The 26,693-nt window shown below is 40.1% G+C and overlaps 1 protein-coding gene across 14 annotated transcripts in view; it reads right to left on the bottom strand.

Annotated features, from left to right (window-relative positions):
• TBL1XR1 (TBL1X receptor 1) overlaps positions 1-26,693 on the bottom strand; it is a 178,271-nt gene that overhangs the window by 33,745 nt on the left and 117,833 nt on the right. For 9 of the 14 annotated variants that reach the window (XM_038415488.2, XM_038415492.2, XM_038415484.2 and 6 more), the window contains one exon: positions 2,102-2,204. The exons of 2 other annotated variants lie outside the window; for them this stretch is intronic. In XM_038415488.2, the coding sequence (XP_038271416.1) occupies positions 2,102-2,159 (58 nt within the window). In that variant the 5' untranslated portion in view covers positions 2,160-2,204. Of the gene's footprint in view, positions 1-2,101; positions 2,205-6,168; positions 6,193-14,800; positions 14,959-26,585; positions 26,608-26,693 lie in introns of those variants that run through there. 3 more of the 14 variants (XM_043491679.1, XM_043491682.1, XM_043491681.1) reach the window with 3 other exon arrangements.

Here is a 26,693-nt window from a genome sequence, read left to right as displayed (position 1 = left end):
ATTGTGAGGCTGGTATTTGAAATTGTTCATCTACTTTGGATCTAATCTCCATTTCACATTGAACAGTAGACATTAGGCACTGGCTGGTAAAGCAAAAGTTTAGGGTAAAATTTTCAAGCAAATGTAAGTGGCTTAGGAGCCTAAGTCCCATTTTCAAAAGTGATTTAGGGTTTTAGGAGCCTAAATCCAACTTACTTGCACAAAGATCAATGGGAGTTAGGTGCCTAACCTGCCTAGGTGCTTATGAAAAACCCACTAGGAACCTCGCTGCATTTTTAGATACCTAAATACCTTTTAAATCTGAGCCTTAGTCACCAGGCAGCTATGAAATTTTTACTATTAGTCTACTCAACTGAGAGGGGCTAAACTAAAAAAAGAGGAAGGAAGTCTAAATGTTCTGCCTCGTGCTTGACATTACACTGTCAGTAAAAGGTCTGTTACACCAGAAACACTAAAGAAATACTATTAAGGCTATCAAGCATTCCCAAAGATCCTGAAGATAAATGGATAGTCCAAAGGCAGTAAAGTCACTCATAATCAGGTTTAACCTCTCAGTGCCTGTCACTGGAACTTAAAACAGAATGCATGTATTTAGTGTGCTAGAAAAATCTTCTTCCTCTCATATTGCACTTGCCATTGTTAATGGACCATGGTGCCTATTGATGAAGACGGCCAGCCTTTGAGCTTGTCTTATGGTCACAAAACCCTGGTGTTAGACAGCTTCTTGAAAATTGTTTCTCTTTTCAAGCAAGTCCCCAAAGCAATATTCCCTTGAAACTGAATGAGAAGAGACACAGAAGTCATCTGTTGGTGAAGGATAGAGCCAGAGGGGTCTTTTTTTTAGCTTCTGCTCTGGGCTGCCATGCTGTAGGAAAGACAAAATGGGTGAGGTAGTATGTTTTTATTGGACAAACTTCTTTCCAATAAAAGATAATACCTCAGCCACCCTGTCTCTCTAAAATCCTGGGACTGACATATACACAACTATACTGTTGTAGGAAAGGCAGGCAGAGAGAAAGACACACAAAGATGCAATCAGATAGAGATGCAAAAGGCACAAGGGATATGAAAAACAGATGGGTTGGAAGAAATAGAAGAAGAACTTAGCCTAACTAGTGCATCCAATAGGACAATGAACTATTTTGTTGTGGCTTTTACTTGTCAGACAACACCACAAAGAAACCATATAGGCGCAGCTGGGTCCCAAATAACCGTGTTCACAAAATATATACAAACATGCATGTCTAGCTACATATTGTTGCTCTGACTGGTTTCTGAGGGCTTCTAAAACATTAAAACAGTGAGCACCATTAGAGGACTCAAATTATTTAAAGCAGTACTACCCTTTGAGTGTACACTACAGATGTCACTGCTCCATATAGAGCAACTGGAAAAAAAAACCCTTCGTTCTGTGTATGACAACAGCATTAGACTTTTGCTCTACCCTGTTATCCTCAAGAGCTAGGAGACTTCTGTTAGTCTTGCACTAAGGAGCAAAGACTCACAAGAAAGAAACCTATACAGACACCTATACAGTGTCTTTAGAAAAGGGAATTTACAAATTCTATGATTCATTATTGTCTCATTCACTGATGTTTCCTTGTTTGAAATAGAGTCATGTCAGCTTGTTCTATTTTCATGCTTTTTCAAGAAACTCAGCCTCACAAGAACAACCAATAGGAGAGAGTTTCGGAGGACTGCAGAATGGAAGCATACAACAAGAGTATTTTTCCGCAGCAGACCTCTTCAAACGGCCCAAAGCATGAAGAATCTTGGCCATCCAGCACATTAAAGCTTCTTCTGAGCAAATGAGTTTCCAGAGACTCAACGAGCCCTTATTTTATTAGTTAGAAGCTACCAAATTTAAAATTACTAAAGCCGATTAAGTTGCAGGAGGCAACTTACCAGAATTGATCCTCACGATGGAGACAAATATAGAGAGAAACAACAAGAAGTAGTTCACATTAGTAGACAAATCCACCTGGTTAAATTATAAATCCCAACAGCATGGATCTGACAAAGCCAGTTACAGATGAATTATTTCTTGAATATCAAAGGAACCAAGAAATATTAACTTGATAATCGCAATTCATGTACTCACCTGACTCTTGCAAGTATCTATATACCAGGAAGTTAACCTCATCACTGCTTATACTCATCTTTATTCCCACTTAAACCATGAGGTCACGACAAAGGATATAACCCTAAAAATAAAGCAAAGAACTGTAAGTCAGATAGGCATTTTTAAACAACCAATGCCAGTTTCTCAACAAAAGGTATATAACAGAGGTGGCCAACCTGTGGCTCCAAAGCCACATGCGGCTCTTCAGAAGTTAATGTGCGGCTCCTTGTATAGGCACCGACTCCGGGCTGGGAGCTACAGGTGCCAACTTTCCAATGTGCCAGGGGGTGCTTACTGCTCAACCCCTGGCTCTGCCAAAGGCCCTGCCCCCACTCCACCCCTTTCCGCCCCCTCCCCTAAACCTGCCATGACCTCGCTCCTCCCTTCCCTCCCCCCCCCACCCTGAGCCTCCTGCATGCCACAAAACAGCTGATCGGGAAGTGCGGGGAAGCAGGGAGAGACGCTGGTGGGTGGAAGGCACTGGGAGTGGCGGAGGGGAGCTGATAGGAGGCTGCTGATGTGTTACTGTGGCTCTTTGGCATTGGTAAATTCTGGCTCCTTCTCAGGAGGCCACCCCTGGTATATAAAAACAAGATACTTCTTCACAATGTTGCAAATATGGATTTTATTTCACAATGTAAAATCTGTCTGAATTTCCACCTTTAAAATGCCATTTATCTCACACCACTGTAAAAGATCAGTCTTAAAAATCAAGCCAGATACACAATTGATGTAAATTGGCATAATTTGATGACACAATTTCAATTAACAGAAGCCAGAGGACTGGCCTCATTTAAAAAAAACAAAAACAACAACATAATATAGGTAATGTAGTTTGTAGCAAATCACATTATTGAACTAGAATTTATCTTTCACAATTTAAACTTCTTTCCACTTGGACAATTAAATTAGAATACTTGCTTTAGTCACTTTTATTTTCAGGTTCTCAAGCAACAGCACAATGCTGCAATGTATAGGCTGCGAAGACTGCAGGGATATATTTGTTTAGGAAAAAACATACTTCCGTCAAAATAAAACCATAGTAATACTGTGGGCTTTGTAAAACCCTTACATTTTTAAAGAGAATATAAATTTGAGGGCAATTTTGACCTAACAGCATTCCTTTTAATAAAGGCTCTATCTGCTTTTAATTAACATTTGAATATATATTTCATTTTTTTAATTCGATGTCTGCACAGTAACAATGATTCTCAGTGGCATTTATCAACAAAAAGAATCTCCAAGTACATAGTTTCTGACAGAAATTTGGGCAATATTTTGCGGCATATAATCCAAACAACTATCTGAAAGAATTTCTTAATATTTATAACAAAGTTAACACACCAGCCTTTGCCGCTAAAGACCTAGATTACAATGCTAATTTAGGTCACAGTGAAAATGTAGTTGTCTCATCCTAAATCTCAGACATAATCAAACTACCACACAACTTGATATGACTGACAGTGTGTATTCAAGAAAGAACTGTAATAGCAGAAATGTGACAAGTCAAGACTGAGGTATGTTTACAAGGCTGTGAAAATCTCTTTCTCGAGGCCTGACCAAACTTTACGTGCCTCTAACAAGAGCTTGTAGTCCCTAACTTTAAGAAGTTTGAAATTCACACAAGGAGGAAGGGGACAATATGGAGGAATAGCCAAGTCTTATATCAGGCCAAACTGCACAGTCCATGTTATTCATTTCTACTATGAAACCAAGCCTGTTAGCCCCCATTATGCTATAGAATCTGCCAGGCACGATCTTGCTAACAGTCCTGCTTTTCTTCTATATCTACAGGTATGGTGCAACTATAAACGTACAGCTCATAAATTAAATCAGAGGCAGTGAAGCTGCAGATTTGGAGAAGAAAATCAATTTTGGCCCCTGAAAAAGGCAGGTCTACTGGTGCAGAAAATCACTCAATACCATCAACCATAGTGCTACCGATTATTGCAATATTTGGTGTTTCTTTTAAAGCCCCAACAACTGGGGTCAAGAGACTGAGTCAGAATCCTTGCTTCCACTTCCAGAAAAAAGAAAAAAAAAAGTTAGTTTCTAGCTCTCATAGTTGCAGAGAAAAACTTAAAAATGTGAGTGTACCCTAAAGGCTCAGAAACCAGAAGACAAGATACACCATTTAGGTGTCTGTTTTTTTTAAATAATGATTTTGAATGTTTTAGGTTGGCCATACTGAGCTCACTGGTTTCACAGTTTGAAAAAGTTAGTCAAAAATAAAAACATGAGACCCGCCCTGCTGCCCCCCCCATAATTTTGCAACAAGATCTCATATTTTCCTCATTATCCTGGCGCCAGTAAAACATAAAAGGAAAGAGTAGAGAATAGGCCTTCTTGGATTGTCCAAAATGAATATCACTTCACAAAATAGGAATAAAAGCTGTTGACTTCCTCACCTAGCTCCTACTGTAACTTGTAGGATGGTTGTGTCATCATTTGATACTAAGGGTCAAGGAGAGGGAACTAAAAGGACAGCAATTAGTGATGAAAAGCTAAGCAAAAACAAAACAAAAGAAACCCATAAGACCAGAGTCACTAGATAGCTGAAATTTAAAAGGCTTTACATTCTTTCTAGGACATTCTTTTTCTTTAAAATGAGAAAGAGGTCAAATTGCAATTTCTATGCTACTTGAACCTTTCTCATCTCTCTCTTTCTTCTGAAGGCATAACAATGCTTACAATTGCTAGTTAGCAGGACCCAATGTCCAGATTTTAAAAGTATGTTGATACCCTTTTCTTACAAATAAGGGTTGGTATGTTTAGTTAAGTAGCTTACCTTAAAGTCACAAACATGCTGATAATGAAAAGAAAAAAAGTGGGCAGTTTTTCTTGATAAATCCACAAACTAAAAGGTAATATAGCAAATCATTTCTGGGGTTGACAAATTTATGAAGAGCTGTTCTGCCGCAAACTTAGGCATTTTGCCTTGCAAAATACTAGAACAAGTGTGTGAATTCTGTAATTTCTATAATCACTTGGAATTTTAAAACAAGTTTAAATATAATTTTTAAGGCTCATGTTACTAAACATAGGGAATATATGTCCTTTTCAACTATGTTGTATGTATCGGCAACTCCACCTAGCATAGTGGTTCTCAAACTTTTGTACTGGTGACCCCTTTCACATAGCAACACTCTAAGTGCGACCCCCCTTAAAAATTAAAAACACTTTTTGATATATTTAATACCATTATAAATGCTGGAGGCAAAGCGGGATTTGGGGTAGAGGCTGACAGCTCATGACCCCCCCACGTAATAACCTTATGACCCCCAGAGGGGCCCCGACCCCCAGTTTTAGAACCCCTGACCTAGCATAAAAACAACATAAAATACTAGTCCTATTTAGACAGACTGTTTTGTTGTCAAACATTGTACATTATCCTATTACCCCAAACCACTAGCTAAAGAGGACTTCTATGGCAGAAAGAAAAGGAGTACTTGTGGCACCTTAGAGACTAACAAATTTATTAGAGCATAAGCTTTCGTGAGCTACAGCTCACTTCATCCGATGAAGTGAGCTGTAGCTCACGAAAGCTTATGCTCTAATAAATTTGTTAGTCTCTAAGGTGCCACAAGTACTCCTTTTCTTTTTGCGAATACAGACTAACACGGCTGCTACTCTGAAACCTGTCATTCTATGGCAGAGGAAACAATAGTCCTCTATTTAAAAAAAAAAAAAAGTAGTTGAATTTTAGGGACCAATGTGGAAGTCTCCTTATATTATATACCCACACACCCTGCAGAAATTAGTAACACCTCCACTGGCTTGGTGCCCCTACTACCATTTTATAGATTTTTCAGATTTCACTGCATCATAAGAAAAATAAGAGACAGAGACAATATGGAGAAATTAGGTGTGAATACAAATATTTAATATTTAGCAAATAAATAGCATTACTACCACCAAGAGGGCTAGCTATTCAAAGCAGAATTGCAAAACTGTGATACAAACGTACCAGCCACCTGTTCTTTATCCTGATAAATGAAGATAAGGAAGAACTAATATTTTACTTGTCTGTCAAAAGTGTTATTCACCTTAGGCAAGTAAGCTAGAAACATTTTGCAAGGCTGGTTCAAAGTGTTCTACAGCAAGATGTTCAGTGAAGTAAGGAGAAATACTGGCATTTGTCCCACATGAAAACAGGTTTTAAAATCTCATTGCCAAAAGATGGCAGAGTGTAACACAAACTTTTGAAATACTGAACACTCCTTGAAATATATGGAAACATGTTAAATGAACACAGAATCTTCCCAGTGAGGACATTAAAATATTAGAGAATTATTACAAGAAAAGGGTTGCACAAGTTTCCAGATTCTTTCAGAGTCTCGGTTTTAGCCATTTTCTACAGCACTTATTTAAAATTGCTACCGACATCAACACATCTATGCATCCGATGAAGTGAGCTGTAGCTCACGAAAGCTTATGCTCAAATAAATTTGTTAGTCTCTAAGATACCACAAGTACTCCTTTTCTTTCTTTTTTGCGAATACAGAATAACACGGCTGCTACTCTGAAACAACATCCCAGCTCTATACAGGCAAGAAACAATTCGCTATCGAATTCCACCAACCTCTATGTAGAGTGTAGAGAGCAATAGCCAGGCAAAGAACCACCAAGCATTCCACTGTACAACAATGGAAAAAGAGGAAGTTTGACAAACTTTTGACATAGAATTAAAAATAAAATTCAATGCAGGTGAAAATGTTTAAGTAAGCCCAGAAGGTAACCAAGATGCCACTAAAACTTTCCTTTTGACAAACTTCTACTTCATGAAAGTTCTATGAGACCTTATGGGATGGATTCTGGGTCTTGCTGTGGGCAATTCACACTGGAGTACTAGTGCAAAACAGCTGCAAAGCTGGCTTAGCCAGCTACCCCAATGCACAGAAATCTCAAGAAGGAGGAGGGCCAGCATAGCCAGCTATACATCGCCCCTTTTCATGCTTCCTGACATTAGGATGACCAGGAATGCCCGTTCGAAAAGGGATCCTGGTGGCTCCGGTCAGCACTGCTGACCGTGCCACTGAGTGTCCAGTTGGTGGCGCAGTGGGGCTTGCAGGCTCCCTGCTAGCCTCCTCTCCACGCGGCTCCCAAGAAGCACCTGACATGTCCACCCTCCGGCTCCTATGTGTAGGCAGGGTTGGGGAACCTAGGGCCTGCGAGCTGGATTAATTTCATCTGGCCCACGGCGCCGTGAGTGCCGCCTTGCCCTGTCGTGGGGGAAGAAGGGGAAGTCCCTGAGTCTTGGCGCCCCCCTGCAGGTCTGGAGCCACAAGCGCCAGCTCACCCCACTGCAGGGGGAAGCCCTGAGCCTCCGCACCCCCCCGGGGCGGGTGAGTAGCCGTGATTGATTTTTTTCTCTGGGTCAATGGCCTGTGACAGAAAAAAGGTTCCCCACCCCAGAGCCTGCTCCCATAGCTGGAGCCATCACTCCCCTCTCCCCCTGCGCACCAACCCTCTGCCCCAGCTCGGATCCCCCTACCGCCCTCCGAAGCCCTCAGCTCCACCGCCCAGCCCAGAGTACCCTCCTGCACCCCAAACCTCCAGCCCCACCCCAAAGCCCGCACCCCAATCCTCTGAGCCACACCAGTGAAAATGAACGAGTGAATGCAGGTGGGGAGAATGAGCGGGGACAGGGCCTCGGGGAGCGTGGGGGGGCAGTGGTGTTCGGTTTTGTGTGTGTAGAAAGTTGGCCACCCTACCTGACTTGGGGGCATGGACGTGGCGTGGCAGGAGTGATCTAGAACTCCAGCAGTTCGCATGTGTTGGAATGGCCTGGGGAACTGTTACAACCACATACATGTTCTATCAGCCTTGAGGCAATATGGGGCTGAAGTCAGTAACAACTGAATCCAAAGCAGCCAGCTGTATTAATACATCATAAGTGCTCAACTCAGCACAGCCATCCCATCACTTTCTCGTGGAACATACAGAGCTATATAGGATTTCTGGCAAGGAAAAATAATAATATTAGGAATATAAATTATAAATACTTTATATAAATACATTAAATTAGCTAACCTACAAATTGATTGAATTTGTTCTTCCCAGAATTAGAACAAGGCCCAAAGTGGTGGTGGTGATTTGTTTTGTTTTTTCTTTGGGGGCGGGGGCAGCATTTACAAAGTAGGTGTACAGCAAGTGGAATAGAAACAGACAGAATGAGCCAGAAGTAAAAAGAGTAAAAGAACAGGAAAAAATATGAGAGAGAAAAAACTTAAAATTACTGTCCATAAACCAGTGAAATAAATGTATTAACACAGCCTTAACTTATTTCGTGTGTGTGTGTGTGTGTGTGTGTGTGTGTGTGTGTGTGTGTGTGTGTGAGCGCGTGCACATATATATGCTTGAGGTAAGATGGCTGGTACTTTTCAGCACTTGAAATGATATTAATATTACTCTTTACTCTAGATTCAATTAAATCATTGTGAAGAGATGGAGAAAAATTAATTATTTATTCATTCTTTCATGCAGAATCCTGTGATAGATGAAGGTCTTATCAGCCCTTAAACTCTCAGGTTAATTTGAAAACTGTCCATTCAAAATATTTTTTCAAATTTTGGCAGTTACATATTGACCCCACAGCAGAGAGGCCTCTTGATATGCTAAAAATTTAATTACAGTCTGGCCCTGCCAAAAATACTAAATCTGGTCCTAACAACATTAACTCGAAACAGAGAAAATTTTCCTGGAATCCAAAATTTTTCAATGATATTTAGAAACCATTGCAATTTTTTCAACACAGCCTAAAAGTCCCATTTTCAAAAGTGACTTAGGCATCTATAAGCCCATGACATATTGAAATCAATGCCTAGGTCACTGTTAAAAATGGGACTTATAAGAAGAGAGCTATGATTGCTACGAAATGTAGATTGAAAAATGTTATATATGCCAAGAAGTTACATTTTCTAAGCCAAGGATGAATGGGTTGGGGTTCCTCATCCCATCCTAAAGAGAACACATCGGCCCTGATTAGGCACCTACCTTATACCTTCCGGTTATTTGGCTTGATGGGTACATCAAAAAACATCAAAAACAAACATCATCTTAAGTTTTCTCCAGTAACCTAGAATTTCCCTCCAGGATCTCCTGTATCCTAGATCCCTCTTCCTAAAGGACCACTCCCACTGCCCATATATCCTGGGTAGAATTAATGAGGGGCACCTACCACAATGAATGAAATTTCAGCAACTTTATGCAGGCTTCTAACACCTGCTAATTATGTGGGTCAACAGCAGAGCCCTGGACCCTGTACAAATACAAAAAAGAAAAGGAGTACTTGTGGCACCTTAGAGACTAACAAATTTATTTGAGCATAAGCTTTTGTGAGCTACAGCTCACTTCATCGGCATGAAGTGAGCTGTAGCTCACGAAAGCTTATGCTCAAATAAATTTGTTAGTGTCTAAGGTGCCAAAGTACTCCTTTTCTTTTTTGCGAATACGGACTAACACGGCTGCTACTTTGAAACCTGTAAATACAAAGTATTTGTCAAAATGCAACAAAGGCATTATTTCGTTCTGGTAGACTTAGACTGCACAACAAAGAGATCTATCCAATGCTCTGGATGCCTTTGAAAAACATTGTGCATAAACAGACTCCCGTATTTACTCTCACATAATGGTACCATGACCACAACATGAATATTCCCAAAATGTACTAAACTCCTCCAACAAAGACACAAACATTAGTCAGGTTTTTTCCCCCACTTCACAAGAAACCCTGGAAAATAACTTTATTTTGTTTTTAAGCACGCACATACAAAAGGCGGAAATCGTTTTTATTTATTTATTTATTTTTTTTTTTAAAGATTCTTATCATTTTTATGGCCATGCTCTTTAAAATAAAACCAAACTGAACTAATGAATCTGAAAAGGTCCAGATACTTGGTTTGTTCATAGATTCCAAGGCCAGAATGGACCACTGTGATCATTTAGTTGGACCTCCTGTTATTACACAAGCCACAGAACTTTCGCATATAATTCCTTCTTGAACTACAGAATATCTTTTTTTTAAAAAATCGATCTTGATTTAAAAATTGCCAGTGATAGAGAATCCACCACAACCTTTGCTAAAGTTCCAGTGACAGTAAATTGTTTAGCTAGATAAACACTGAGAAAAGAAGATGCTTACTTATACAACCTTTTGGAAAGTTTTATTTCAACCCCTCTCCATAATTTACATAAACACCATGTACTGTAAAAGGAATCTCCCCAGCAATACACCATTTCTCCAAAGGTTAGTCTTCACAGTACTTTGCAGATTAATCTTAAAGTCTATAAATTCTGGAACTCACCATCTGCTAGACATCGGTATCTCTACATGAAGCAAGCAGTATAACTTTGCTATCAGGGGCCCTATACAGAAGCTACTTAAGCATCATCCAGGAAGGTAGGGGAGCCTTAGAGACTAGTGATGTTTCACCTTTAAACAGATTCAAGCTAGGTTCAGGGCAGAGACTGGGCTGAGGTTGAGAACATTTTTTTTTGCAATTGATGTGATCCCCCATTCTTAGTAAACTCCAAATTAAAAGTATTTTGGATTTCCAGTTTCAGTGCCAAGTTCCAACTTCAGAGTTGGAATCAATTGTCCAGACCTGACAGAAAACGGATTTACTCTCCTGATTTCCCTAATTTGCTGATTCTCATTTTCCTATTCTAAACAACATTATAACAGAAACATTAGTTAAATCTTAAAGGACAAATTTTGGCTGCTTTGTGCATATAGGCACAATCAGGGTAGAGGGGGAAACACTTAGAAAACTCCCACCAACTCATTTATATCTATCCCCCCAAAAATATGAGAGAAGACACTCTGTCAGATATCTGTAATGGTAACCAAGAAGGGACATTCTAGTTGAGGGACTCAAGGTCCAAGGGCTTTACTGATTCATAGATACTAAGGTCAGAAGGGACCATTATGATCATCTAGTCCGACCTCCTGCACAACACAGGCCACAGAATCTTACCCACCCACTCCTGCGAAAAACTTCACTTATGTCTGAGCAATTGAAGTCCTCAAATCATGGTTTAAAGACTTCAAGGAGCAGAGAATCCTCCAGCAAATGACCCGTGCCCCATGCTACAGAGGAAGGCGAAAAATCTCCAGGGCCTCTTCCAATCTGCCCTGGAGGAAAATTCCTTCTCGACCCCAAATATGGCGATCAGCTAAACCCTGAGCATGTGGGTAAAATTTACCATCCAGATACTACAGAAAATGCTTTCCTGGGTAACTCAGATCCCACCCCATCTAACATCCCATCACAAGCCATTAGGCCTATTTACCATGAATATTTAAAGATCAATTAATTACCAAAATCACGTTATCCCATCATACCATAAACTTATTGAGTTTAATCTTAAAGCCAGATAGCTCTTTTGGCCCCACTGCTTCCCTTGGAAGGCTATTCCAAAACTTCACTCCTCTGATGGTTAGAAACCTTCGTCCAATTTCAAGTCTAAACTTCCCAGTGACCAGTTTATATCCATTTGTTCTTGTATCCACATTGGTACTGAGTTTAAATAATTCATAGATTCATAGATACTAAGGTCAGACGGGACCATTCTGATCATCTAGTCCAACTTCCTGTACAATGCCGGCCACAGAATCTCACCCACCCACTCCTACGAAAAACCTCACCTATGTCTGAGCTATTGAAGTCCTCAAATTGTGGTTTCCTCTCCAGTATTTATCCCTGGTATATTTATAGAGAGCAATCATATCTCCCTTCAACCTTCTTTTAGTTAGGCTACAAATTAGTTAATTAACAAAAAATTAAGAAATTCCACTTGACCGTACTCCTGTGCCAGTCCAGTCATTGTATATATAGAGAGAGGTGGGATTACCTCAGAAAGGTAACCTGCAAAACCCAATTCCCAAATCCCATATATGAGGCTATAGCTACCCTGTAATGCCCGACAAAAGTAAGCGTAGAAGCCCACTGTGTTGCTTGGTACAAATCCTGTGGAGAGAGATCTGCTTTCTCTACCCCAAAAGTTGCTTTCAGAAAAGTAGTAGTCTTTCCTTGGCCAAGTAAGGCTATGGAATTCCATCCTTAAACCATTAGAAGAATGTCCCTTAGGACATAGTAAAGCTCCTTTAGGATGCCTACTTAAATTCAACAAGGCTCTTGTAGTCTGGACACAAAGATGCCAACTTAAACACGTGTTTAGGTGCTTTCCTGAAAAAGGCGCAGACTAGGGATCTGGACAGAGAAGGTGGAGACACCTCAACTACAAGAAAGGAGAAAATTGGGACTACCTTGTTTTAGGATCCAATCAAACTCAACACTTTGTGAGTGCATAACTTTAAGCATATGAATAGTTCCATTTGAGCATTAAAAGTTGAGCATGTGCTCAACTGCTTTGCTTCACCAGGGCCTAAGTGAAAAATTAACTCAGGGTTAAGTAAGGAGAGTGCTTGCAATTCCATTACTCATCTCACTGAGTGAACAGCAGCTCCCCAGAACACAGGCTTCAGAGAAGAGAACTGAACGAGAATGCTGATCTGATGATCAAAGGGCTGGCCCATGAAATCATTCAGGAAAATCAGGTTGAGAGCCCAAAACAAAACTTATTTGGGGAAGTAGCGTGTCAGCTGCCATTGAAAAACAAAAAACAAAAAAAACAAAAACACCCCCAAAACCCATAGATGAGTCCCTCTGAACCGGAAATGGAGACAAAATGCTGCAACTGACAGCTTCTGTCTGGACTCAAAAGGGCCTAACGCTCACAAATGTGTGTGTGGCAATCTACCACTGAAGAAGGGTGTGTGGGCAGAGTAACTGCATGATTACCAGATCCAAAAATTACAGAAATCTATACAATCAAACATTTGACAGTGATCGTATAAGGTTTGTATCCTCACAGCTCATTTATTCCTGTCTCCACCCACTAGAAAACCTGTTGTGTAATCTGGCATGTGAGAATGATCAAGAATATTCTATTTTTCCAAATATGTTGCCACTGATATTCCCACAATAGATCACTAAGTTCTATTTAAGATTAATTGAATTATATGGTCTCCTGCTGGTACATAAGTGCAAAGGCAAAGCTGAGGGGGTTTATTTTCAAAACAGGAGACATTGATCCTGTGACAATGTTCCATTACAGTGACTTTATTTCTATTAGACACAATGATTACATCTACATCAATCGTTTGTACTGATGGATACTGGTGCTCTAAGACTGACACAGTTTCTCACTGTGTTACTGTTGATCAGCTGCATACTGATTGGTTTGAGAACAGACTTATTCTGAGCTTCAAATAATAACTATTTATCTATAAGAAAAATGCTTAAAGTTACACTAGACATATAAATTAGCTGGTTTCTGATCGACTGAGGGTTAGTTTGTTTGTTTTGGAAACCCTGTTAGCAAACAACAATTAATGACCCGGCAATCTGGCATAGGTCCATTTGTTATGATTAATATAGTTAGGTTACTGACAGTAATGATACAGTCTCTGTGGTCCTTACAACTGTTTTCTGCTGAAGGAATCCTTGATACTCCTGCAGTAGTATCGCTATCTTGACAAGATATTTCAGACAAAAAGGTAGATGAGCATACCACTTGAGTTTTGTTAAGAAATCAATTATCTGTTTTGCGGTCGCAGAGATAGATCCTGAAACTCTCCACCTGTTCTGTTTCCCCTTTCCCACTACCCTCAACATCTATAATTCCCACCAGCTTTACCTGTTCTTTTTCTCCTCCACATCTCTATCCCCCTCTTCCCAGCCACATAAATCCAACACACTCCTCAACCACCTCCTCCTCACCTCCAGTGACATCTGCCCCAAACCTGGCCCCCCATCCACTCCACCCTCATCACCACTTCTGCCCTTCTGGTCCCTCCCTTTCTAGCCTCATGACCATCCCTCATCACCTCTCATCTCTCCTTGTCCTGCTTTGTATGGAATGCTTGCCCCATCTCTAAAAGCCATCTGTGACCTCTTCACCTCCTGCCCCAGCCATCTCCAGGTTCCCAGAGAGATCTGGATCTTCCTGGTGAAACCACCTCAGCAGCTGCAGTCTCTTAGAGCAACTTCATTTGCTCCTGCACTCCAAGAATTATTCCCAGAGGAATGTGGTGGGGATGTTATGCTTAGCTTCTGCTGCTTCCAGCTTCTCCCTATTCTTACTCCTTCTGTAATCAGCACTCCTTCCAGCTCTTTTCGCCTCTTTCCCCACAATGCTGTTACCAGGTTTTGATTCCTAGCTTGCCATCTTCCTTTCATCATAATCTCCCACCTATCCTTGGTGACTTTATCTTCCATGCTAATGGCCTCTGCAACCACTAAACACTCATCTTCTTGCTCACACCTCAAATCAATTCTCCCACTCACCAAACTGACGATTCGCTTCAATTAGGTCTTCACCAAACATTGCTCTCTCTCTCCCTCACTCACTCTGGTCTCTCCATTGCACAGTTCCCCTTTTCAATTATCATCAACACCAATGACTATCTTCCTCTCTTAGCTCCCTCCTCCCTGGCCTCTCTTTACTTTCTTCCATTGACATTTCCTTGATTATCACCATTCTATGCTTTCGTCCTCCTCTCCCACCACAAGGTCTGTCCTGCTATTCCCTAGTCATAGCTCAGTCCCAACAAGCTGTGACTTCTGCCTTCTACTAAACACTGTTCATTTTATTGTTACCTCATCCTCTCACCTCCACCACGCCCAGCCTGTCTGTTTTGTTCACCTCTTGCATACTGTCTGCCATGTAGACAATAAGCTCTCTGGAGCAGCACTCTCTGTTTTTTGCTGTTTGTTTGTACATCACCTAACACAACGGAACCTCAATCACGATTTTTCTGTGCTACCATGCTACAAAAATAATAATAGATCCAGTGTTAAGTTTAGGCCCTAACAAAAACAGGTAATTTTGTCACATACCAAAATAAAAACATGCTACACCTCCATCGATGGATCTGTGGGAACCAAGGAGGCTTTTTTACTGATGCCCCTTGATAATAGGCCCCTCTTGTATAATAATGAAATTTGTAAGTGTTCCTCGATTTGGAACACTTCTTGAAGCCCTCTGCTTCAGTGTCTTGATTTGTGTCACAGAATTAAAGGGAAGGCCCTGTGACCAACTGGCTGCTGCTGATTGATAGAAAAGGAAAATATCTGGGTTTTACAAGGCAGGGAAGAGTGGACAGAAGAGGAGATTGAGAGCTTTCTGTGAGAAAGAGTAAGGAGCATCAGGGGAGTGCTTCTGAAAACAGAGACGAGGAGTCGGGGAGCCGTTAGAGCTGGGGCCAAGCTCCAACATGATTTCTGAGAGAAGCAGTGGGGGAAGCCTTCTGGCAGCTTGGCCTGAGACTCCAGAGAGCAAAGCCCAAGAACAGTGGCCTGGCTATCCCAGAGACTGGAAGAAGTCAGGAGGACTGAGATGCTGTACTAGCTGGGAAAATTGAAAACAGACCTCAGAGAAAAGGGACGGTGAAAATTAGACCTGGCCTTAGAAAGGAGAGGCCTCAGTGGAATACCTCAGAAAGAGACGTTATTTGAATCTGCAACAGAGACAGACCTTCAGGAAAGAAGGTTCTGTATGCAGTGGGAAACTGGGATGAAAGAGATGGTGTTTGAGCAAACAGGTTAATAAACTAGTCCCTGTAGGTTAATAAACTACTCCCCAAGAAGGTATGCTGGTATGCAACACGAGCCTTGGTGGACTTATTGGGGTGCTCCTGGGTGAAGGGAAACTGAGGCTGGGTGCTGCAGAACAGGCACACTCATTTACAACTTGCCTTAGAATGCTGCTTTGGGGTTTTTTATTATTATTATTTTGTTTAAAAAGAAGTTGCTAGAGATGCTAAGGGCTCAAAGTACCCAGAAAAATCCTCTGTGTCCCATTCCTTCTTTTCCAGTGAGCAACTGAGGACATCAGATCCAATTACACTGGTCTCTTAGACAGATGGCTAAGTGAACATGACCTCCTTCAACAGTATGACCTTGAAGCATCACTAGCATGTTTGTTTTGCTTTGGCATAAAAAGCCACAAACGGAAAATACCCCTATATTTTTTTTTTAAAAGCAATTCATATGTGCAAATAAAATGTCTTTTGTATTAGCATAAAGATTAGTCAAAACTAACCTATTAAAGATAAAAACTAGCTTATGCTATACTATCAACATAAATCAGAAGCACACATGAGGCAAGGAAAATATTTCCCAAGTAGCGTGGCAGAAAGAGAAGCACAGAGAATGGTTATGGGGTCTTCTATAATCACTATTGGAATGGAGGAGTCATGCATGTTCTCTAATTGTTAAATTGCTTCAGAAAAGCTCCTGGATTGCCAGGCACATCACACAACTTCTGCAGTGGCTATACAAGCAAGCAATTTGATGTGGGGTGGGGGGGGGAGACAATAACTAGGTGTTCTGTTCACAGAGCAGGTGGAGAGAGTTTGATCTTTTCTAAATGCAAATAAAACTGACTTGCTTCCTCATTATTAAGACTGTTCCTATATGTTATAACTCAGGAGAAAGGTTTTAGAATGATCAGCTCTGTCAGCATCTAGTTTAGAGATAAATACTTTTTCTGAAATTCTTTTGTGAGTGCATGAAAGCTGCCAAATTTTTCCTGAGGCAGATGTTCTGTTGAATACTAACTACTATGAGTCCACTGTAGCTGAAAAATGAAAGGTGAAATGGAAAACCCCTGTGAGAAAATACCATAATGAAAAAACAGAATTTCATTGGATTCAGAGAACTTTCAATTCCAATTCATGAGGTTTTTACTACTGAAAATATAAACTTTTAACTAGGGAGAAATATAATCTTCATTTTTAATTACCATTAGTTGAGCATTACTTCTTCAGAACCTGCTACTTATTTAAGATTAGGCCAGATACATTCCCCTGCCTTGGGATGAAGAAATAGCTAGCAGCATCTCCTTTGATTAGTGGGAACAAAGTGAATTAAGGGTGTTGCAATGACACTGAGTATGTTTCTATAATGCCTTCATTTATTAGCATGAAGGGCACTACTACCCATGAGTTTTGGACTGATGTCAAATATGCAGATTCATGCATATGAATATTAATGATAGAAATACACTGTAGTTTAGACTCGCCTCTTTCCCTCCCCACATTAACCCAGATATTAAACACACTGAGAATGTATACTGCACTTGGACTCTGGTATTTAGTAATAAAAATATATGCCAGCATTCATCACACGGACTGCTCAAAGCTCTCCAAAGCCATGAAACAAGCCACAGAGCCTAGAATAAATTAAAAATTTAAGCAATCTGACAAGTTTCCTTCAGGCCTAGTTAAACATCTTGGGAACAGCTAAGACAAGTAACCGAGAATTGACTTAGTAAAAACAACAACAAAAAAGGAAACATTAATATCAAAACCAGACTTCAACGAGAAACTGCAGAACTGGAATTAATTTGAAAACTTGACACCATCAAATTAGGCCTGAATAAAGACTGGGAGTCGCTGGGTAAGTACAAAAAATAATTTTCCCTCTTGATATTCACCCCTTCTTGTCAACTGTTAGAAATAGGCCACATCTACCCTAATTGAATTGGCCTCATTAGCACTGACCCCCACTTGGTAAGGCAACTTCCATCTTTTCATGTGCTGTATATTTATACTTACCTATTGCATTTTCCACTCCATGCATCTGATGAAGCGGGTTAAAGCTTATGCCCAAATAAATGTGTTAGTCTCCAAGGTGCCACAAGGACTCCTCATTGTTGTTTTTTTATATATATAGTTTAGAAGGGGACTCTTCCTCTCTCACGTACATTCTCAAGACCATCTTTGCTTTTTTGGAGAGTTAAATCTAGAAAATAAGCCACTTTTCTCACTATCTCACACCCCACAAGCAATCTGCATCCAGGCTCCCTTTTCATTCAAAAATGATCAACCATGACAAAAACCAAGTCTGTTAGCAATGCAAACATAATAAAGGAAATTTAAAAAAAAACAAAAACAACAACCTCCAACCTCACCCCAGCATACCTATATGTAATTAAAAGGCTGACTAAGCAGGAAGAAATAATTAAGCACTATCTCACAGTTTAAAAAAGGGGGGATGAGATACTTAAAACAACTGCTCATATTGTGAAACTGAATTAGAGAGGGGAGGGTTACAAAAATTAAAGATCAACAAACATGCTTCTGGACTTCAGGATTTAACAAGAATGACATTTAAAATAAAATGTCAGGAAAAATGTTCAAAAACACCTACATGACAGAAGCCTAAGTCCCACTGACTTTCAATTAGTCTTAGGCTCTAAGGGGCCAGTTTTTCAAAGGTATTTAGGCACCTGAAGATGCAGATAGGTATCTAGTGGGATTTTTCAAAAGCACCTACCTAATTTGCATTGATTTGGGAGTTAGGCAGCTAACCTCCTTGGGTGCTTTGAAAGTTCCACTCAGCATCTATCTTTAGATACCTAAATACCTTTGAAAATCTTGCCCCAAACTGCATCGTTGTTGAAAATAGGACTTTGCCTAAATCATTTAGGAGCCTTTCTTGAAAACTTTCCCCACCAGGTTTTGTTCAACAACCTTTTTATTACTTAAAAAATAAATTATGATACAAACTATCAAATGTATAAATGCAATTTAAAACACGAAGGCCCAATATCTAAAGGATGTGGCAACAATGGAAAACCATTAATTCAGTCAATTCATATTATACCTGGCAGCAGTCAGGATGACTCCAGATTTGCACAAGTACCCCATTACTGGGTGGAGGTACAAGCTGTAACATACCCTTTTTCAGATAAACTCTTGTTTACTTAAAATCTGTTTAATCACTGATTGCAAAACAAAAACAACAAAAAGTCTTTTAAGGCCTAGTTCAAACTTCTTTCAAAACTAGTAAAGGCTATCTAAGAAATAAACCTTATATCACAAATAGTACATTTCTGGCACTGTGAGATTCCAGCCACCTTTTCCCCCTGCATTAAATGTAGAACAAATTTCATAGTAGCAGTTTGTCACTGGCGATGTTGATTCTTCCACCCAGGCCTGGGAACAGTTACATGTGGATATGAACTACTGGAGCCTTAGGCAAAACGGCACCCACAGCTAGTCTGGTTTTACACCTTCATAGAGAAGGATCAATTTCATTACTGTCCTACTTTATAATTTATATCTCTTCGAAAAAGGAGGCAAGAACTGATAAAGCATTGACGTATCTTCTCTTATTGCACTATATGCAGGATTCCAGTCTACGATCCTTCCTATTAGTGCAAACTATTAGGCAACTCTTTGAATAAAACCAGTATAAAACAAAAAATGTATTTCACGCACGTCGTAGCTCCCAGGGCAGCTGGATGTGTGGTTATCTGAGGCTTGTGGTTCTTGGAAGCAGGGGGATGTCTGCTGCTGTTGGGCATTCCCAGGGCGGGTGCATATGAGAGTACCTGGGACAGGGAGCTGGTAGTGCTAGTTTCTGGAGCAGCAGGGGCTGGGGATTTCTGGGTTAGTTGGATGGGCAGTGCCTGGAGAAGGAAGCAGGGGGTTACTGTTGGTGTTGGCAGTTCCAAGTGTAGGGAGCTGTTGTCAGTAGTACCTAGGGCACATGAGGGACACCTGAAGAGGGGCTTTGGTAGTTCTTGGAGCAAACACTGTGTTCTCCATTTTCCTCCCCCCCCCCTCCTTTTTTCTTTATTGCTGCTGCTGCTTTCACGATATTCTCCCTGGCAGGAATTTGCATGGAGAATAGTCCCAGGGGAGCAGAGGCAATGAAACGATCTGCTCAGCAGGCACCACAGCTGGCACTGGGTGTTCGGGAGGCCGAACAGTACAAGGAGTTGTGCTGGATACATGAGATTTCAGCAGGGATGCAGGCAGCTCTGACAGGCCTGCCAAATGCACGAGTATCCCAGGAGATGCCTGCCACCTGGAAGCCCTGCAACTAGAGAGGTGGTGTGTTTTTTTTTTTTTTTAAAAGCCCACCTCAATGCAATTCTATCCACAACTTGTACCACACGTAGACCGTAGACTCCTCTGTGGCACAATAAGCTCCCTTTCATTTCCAACACAAACCCAACTACAATGCATACATCCAATCTCCAGTTCCTCCCAATCACACTCAAGCATGCTTCCGTAATTTTGTTATGTCAAACACCATATTATTGAGGTTTTGCCACTGTGTACCTTTATAGGAAACAATTCTTAATCCAATTGAGGTTGGACCTCAGTGTGATTGGGAGGAACTGGCTGCATGCTTTTTGGTCGGTTATATATTGAAATTAAAAAGGGAAATTTTTTTTGTGGAGCCGAGTAGTCTGTAAACGCAGCTGGGTACTGGAGTTTGGGTAAATCATGTGAAATGAGGTTAATATGGGTGTTAGTGTGAACTGCTGATCTCCTCAATTGTCAGTGATTGTGTTGATAAGGAAATGCACTTGAAGACCCTTAACTCTATTGTGCTTTGCATATGAGTATGTCCTGATGATTCCCTTCAAAGGTGTCTGTATGTTTTTGACAAGACACATCTGTGCCTCCAGCAGGCGCCTACTCTTTTGACTCTTACTTTATTCTCCTTAAAAGTTAAGCATGTGCTTAAGTGGTTTACCGAATCAAGGCCTAACTGTGCTCCACTGAAACACATACACATAATATTTTATGTATGTGAAAACATGTGGAAGTGATGTGCAGCTGATATGTTGTAGAGCCACATGGTAAATTCCATCATCTCTGACAACATCTCCTATGCCCTGTACAGAAGTCAGTTTCTGCTGAGAGTTATTCTAACACTTTAAACTTCCAAGCAGCAACCATTTTCTTTTAAAAATTTACCTGCCACAAATATGCTTCCTCCTTTTCCCCTCGAGACCTGTATTCCCTAACTGAAACCAAATATTCTTAAGGCAGGACATAGACAGTCCTAATCCAGTGACAAAGTCAGATCTTACAACTTTGCAAGTCTGGAAACAGGAGTTTTATATCACTGGAAAAGGGAGATTCTTTGGTTTCCACCACTTGGTTCTAGCCCCAGATAGATCCTAGATACTGGACTTTTAAATTATGACACTTTTCCATGTAAAAATCTATTTTAAAGTTAATTTTAGAGGATTTAAGAATGTATTATTTTTCTTTCCTTCTAATCTAAAGCATTGTAAAGATGGCCTTTTACTACCAAGGTAGCCTGCTTGTACATGTGACCAGGTACAACAATTAGTCAACAAAATATTCAAAACGGTCAATTTTTAGACATGTTTTTGCTTTTCTGTTAAATATGTGAGATGCATAGAATTCATAATGGTGTATTTGTGAGGAATATAGCATATTCAATTCCTTCAAAGCCTTTATATCACACCATCATGAGGTCTTCACTGCACCTCTCACACATGCACACAAAAGATCATTTTTACATTAAAGCTCTGCACTAATTGCCTGTGCAAGAAAACCAGTAGGGTCTGAAAAAGAAGCTATTCGTAAAAGTGGTTTGAAAGGCATAAAGGAACACACAAGAGGAGAAGTTGAAAACCAGGGCAATGCTTCCTCCCCTTTATTGCTCAGGACAATGTCATCTGTCTGCTTTTATTCCTGAGAAATTTCTCAGTTCATCCCAACTGAAGAAAATCATTATTCAAAACCTGATGATCATTCACCAGCATGATAAGGATAGGGTGTGCTGAGATATAGTTTCAGTATCCAGAAATATTTAACGTGATATATAAAATTGAAATGTATTTTTATATATATATAAAGACATATAAAGATGGTCTGTGAGCCATTTACAAAGAAAACATTTTGAATTAAACATTTTCTCCAAGCTAATGGTAAAATAGCTAAATTACATGTTCAGAGAAAAGTATTTGCATTGCTAAGGTGCAATTAGAAATATTAGCACTGTTCCCCCTTTAGAAAATTTACTGTGAAGAGAAAATATTTGCAGTTTGTAAAACCTAAGCAGCAGCAGTGATGGAAATATGCTGCATCTTGTATCCACAGGCTAGCTATTATACAGGCAGCTGCAGTGAAGATGTCTCCTAATTGCCCCACAAATGACCTCCACTGTTTCTTTTGGAGGATGAGGTAATTACAGTAACTACCTCTGCTAGTTTAGTTGTAGGGCTTCTCCTTATCAAATGCTGCCATATTACATGAGATAGCTTTTCAAATATAGCCAATGCCTACAACAGTGTAAGGTGAACTCCCCTCAGACATTTGAAACAGTGTTTCAAAAGGGAAAACTGCATCTCTCACATTTCTACAATTCTAAAAACATGAACACTTTTAAAAACATGGGTCAGTAAAATAGTAAGTTAATGGGGTGGGAAATTCTAGAGATCATTGTACCCTAATAAATAATGCTCACAGCACTTAAATCATTTTTACAGATTCTCAATACCATATTTCTTTGATCTCAATGACTTCCTGACGTCTTTACCTGAAATTAGTTTATATACTTACAATGTGAATGCCTTTCAGAATTTCCTTATGGGATAGCCGATTAATCTGGCGGCATCCAAAGCTACCAAGCGCATCCCCCAGGTGGTGGATGGGGAGTGTCCACATGTGGGCAGCTCTGAATAACGAATAAGAAGCCATGGACCTTAGGTTGTACATAGCGCTGGTAATCTCACTACGTAAAATCAAACGTGCCACAGAAAACTTCCTGCAGAAGCCATATTGGTATGCAGGAGGCTTGAACATGAGATCAACTTCAACTGAAGAATATGATGGACATTGCTTAAACCCATAAGGAAACCCATGTCCTGAAAAGTCCTGTTGCTCAAAGCCAGGTCAGTAATGAAAATCAGATTTTGCAATCTGAGAACAGTGTATGAAACTACTAAAACTGCTCAAGTAATTAAAGAAATGGATAGATACCATCTTGATGCCCTTGGAATCAGCAAGTGGAGATGGACAGGTTCAAACAAACTACACATTAGAGAAAAAAAGAAGACATCTACGCCGTGAACACGGGTAGTAGACATGAAGCTGGCATCCTAATGGTGAAGGAAGCAGAGCAGGCACTGACTAAGTGGAATCAGGCAATGAAAGAATTATCAGAGTTCACGTTCAGACTAGAGTCTTCAAACTAACAGGTTTCAGAGTAGCAGCCGTGTTAGTCTGTATTCGCAAAAAGAAAAGGAGTACTTGTGGCACCTTAGAGACTAACAAATTTATTTGAGCATAAGCTTTCGTGAGCTACAGCTCACTTCTTCGGATGCATTTGGTGGAAAATTTTAGGATTTGTTATAGGATGCGTTAACCCAGGTCCCAAAACATGATATCCTAGTGACTATGGGCGATTTTAGTGCAAATGTTGGCAGTAACAATGATGGGTTGCATAAAGTTATGGGCAAGTGAAGCAGGGATTTGGACATGAGCCAAAATGGTGAACGGTTAGTAGAAATTTGCAGTGTGAACAACATAGTGATAGGTGGAACACCATTTCCTCATAATGAAATCCATAAAGTGATATGGAATTCCTCAGACAGTACTACAAAGAACCAGACAGAAAACTTCTGCATTTCAGTAGTGTTTCGCAACTCATTAGCAGATGTATGTGTGTACAGGGGAGCAGATGTGGGCAATGACCACAGTCTTTTTATCACTAAGTCAAATATCAAGTTCAATAGAATGAAGATGGTGAAAAGAAGACCACACATCAACAGTTCACAGTTAAAAGACCCAAACACAAAAAGTGCTTTTGGCTTGAACTGAAGAACAGGTTCAGTGTTCTAATGGAGTTAACTGAAGAACTAAGACACTGATACTCTGTGGGAAAACATCAAAGACTGCTATCTAAAAAGAGCTAAGACTATTCCAACAACAATGAAATCTAAAATGGAAGAATGGATTAGCAATACTACTTGGGCAGCAGTGAAAAAGAGAAGTGTAAAGCAAAAAACTCATGCAGGCTAAGAGAATGCGTGTGAAGAGACAAGCAAGTGGTAAGAAGCATACAGAAGTTCGGTAAAGGTAAAAAGGAACACAAGAAGAGCTAAAAGGGCATATATTGATACAAAATGTCAAGAGGCTAAAGTGCTTGCTCAGGACTTGACCTGACAACCTTGTATAAGATCATTAAACAGCTAACAGGAAACTTTACCAGTATTGGAAGCCCTATTAAAGATGCAAATGAAAATACTCTTAGTATAGAAGCAGAACATGGGAAAAAATGGGCAGAACATTTTCAGGTTGTTTTAAAATAGACCAACCCCAAGCAAACTACTAGAAATACATGAAGACGACCTACCACTAGAGCTTGATATTGATTCAGGAGATAGAAGAGTCATCAGTAAATGCAAAAATGGGAAAGCAGTTGGGAGAAGATAACATTACTGAATAGATATTTTAAAAGAGAGAGATAGAATAGTCCTCCAGACTTTCCTTGTGTTTCTGGGTAGATGTAATGAAGAAAAAGAACCCAACAGAGTTGGAAGAGAGGCATTATAATGAAATTGCCAGAGAAGGGTGATCTAACCAACTGCAATAATTGAAGGAGAATCACATTACTCTCAGTACCTGGAAAAATCATGGGCAACATCATCTTGGAAGATATCAAGAAACAAACGGATCTTCAACTTAGACGGAACATCCAGGTTTTAGTCCTTGAGATCATGTGCATACCATGCTGTTGTTCTCAGATGTATTACACAATTAAGTGAAGAGGTGCTTGCCATGACTGTGATAAATTTTATAGATTTCTAGAAGGCTTGACTGAGTACACAGAGACAGGCTTTAAAAAATTATAGCACTCTATGAAATACCTGGAAAAATAATCAGAATCACCAAAGATCTATATAATGCTGAATGTGTAGTCGGAGATAGTGACATCATCAGTCAATGGCTTGAAGTGACAACTGGAGCAAGGCATGGGTGTATTATATTCCAACTATTGTTTGCACTGGTCATTGACTATGTCATGAGGTAAGTAACTGCAGAAGGCAACCGACGAATTTTATGGACAAATTACAAAGCACAACTGGATTACCTTGTTTTTGGTGTGACACTGTCCTCCTTATTTAACATATCACTTAATGGAAGAAAAGCTTTTGGCAGATAAACATACCAACTTGTTTTGCTGTATCAACAAGGGCAAGAAAAAATATATGGCTATCAGTGTTCCAAAAGGAACCCTTAGGGTGGAGGAAGAAACACTAAAAGAAGTCAGTCACTTTACCTATGTCAGGAGTGAGATGTGCAATGACAGTGACACCATGCTAGATATCAAACAACAAATTTCAAAAACAGCGAACAGCTTTCATAAACTTGAAAAGATTTGAAAAAGTAGCTTGATTGGCATGGACATAAAATATGCATTTTTAACACCAGCATCCTGTCCTCCTTTATGGAAGAGAGTTACTGAAGTTTACAACAGAAATTGAGAAGACCAATTCATTCCAAAATAAATGCCTGCAGTAGATCTTCAGAGTCCATTCGAAAGTGCTTCTTTCAACACCGGAAAGTCTAAATAGACCAAGCCAATTTAAAACATCAAATATGGTAAGATATGGCAATTGAGGATACGCTTTAAGGATGCTACCAACACGACTTCCATAGCAAGTAATAATATGTACACCACCTGGAAAGAGAAAAAGAGGGCAATCTAGAGAAACATTATACAGAACAGAAAAGAAAGAAGCTAAATCCATCAACATGACAGAAGCCTGAACAGACCAGCACAAGACCAAAATAAACGATGGAAGCTGGCAGAGGTTCTATGCACCTGAAGGTGCTGGAGGATAAAGAAAAAGAGTAGCTGATTAATGTTAATTAATTCATTATTTCACTTTTCTTTTACATAAGTCTGAAGGGCATTCTTTCCACCCCTCCAAAACTCAGAAATCACAGTGTGGAAGTGTATATTATTATCCGTGCTTGTGCGTCTGTGTATATATTCCATACTCCAGTAAACATAACTGCATGTTGAAAAACAGACATGCATACAATCATGTCCAAATTTTAAGGGCATGCTTCTATGCACAATCCAGTGATAACATGGAAAATTGCTTCCCTCTTTATTCTTACCAGCACAAATCTACAAATGGATGTCCCTTTCCCCATTCCTAGCTATGGGCCTCAGTGCCAACAAACCCTACTCCCACATCTGAAGATCTTCTGACCCCCCCCTTTCTCTCTCTCTCTCTCTCTTTTTTTTTTTTAAACCAAAAAGAATAGGTGATCCCATTTGGAATTCTCAATGAAAGCACGGGAGTAGCCCCACTGACTTCAATTGCTCAAGTGTTTTGCTGGACTGGGGCTAGAGTAACCAGACACTTCTGGAATCGAGACTTGAAGTCAGTGAGATCCTTCTCTCTGTTCTCTTCCTGCGTACATTTGAAGTGGCTTGTTGAAACAACCAACCTCTGTCTTTGAGTGTCCTCTATATAGGGTAACCAGATGTCCAGTTTTTAAAGGAACAGTCCCGTTTTTGGGGACTTTTTCTTATATAGGTGCCTATTACCCCCCATCCTCTGTCCCGTTTTTTTCACAGTTGCTATCTGGTAACCCTACCTCTATAGATGTACGATTCTTCACAATGAAGGATTATTGTAAACTGTAATGGATGGTGGGGAAAAGAAGTCTGCTACATTTACAAGACATTTGTTAAATTACAGCATA

This window comes from Dermochelys coriacea, chromosome 9 (genome assembly GCF_009764565.3).
Source record: "Dermochelys coriacea isolate rDerCor1 chromosome 9, rDerCor1.pri.v4, whole genome shotgun sequence".
Classification (NCBI taxonomy): domain Eukaryota; kingdom Metazoa; phylum Chordata; order Testudines; family Dermochelyidae; genus Dermochelys; species Dermochelys coriacea.
Note: the sequence above shows the minus strand (reverse complement) of the source record. Positions and strands in the feature narration are given on the sequence as shown.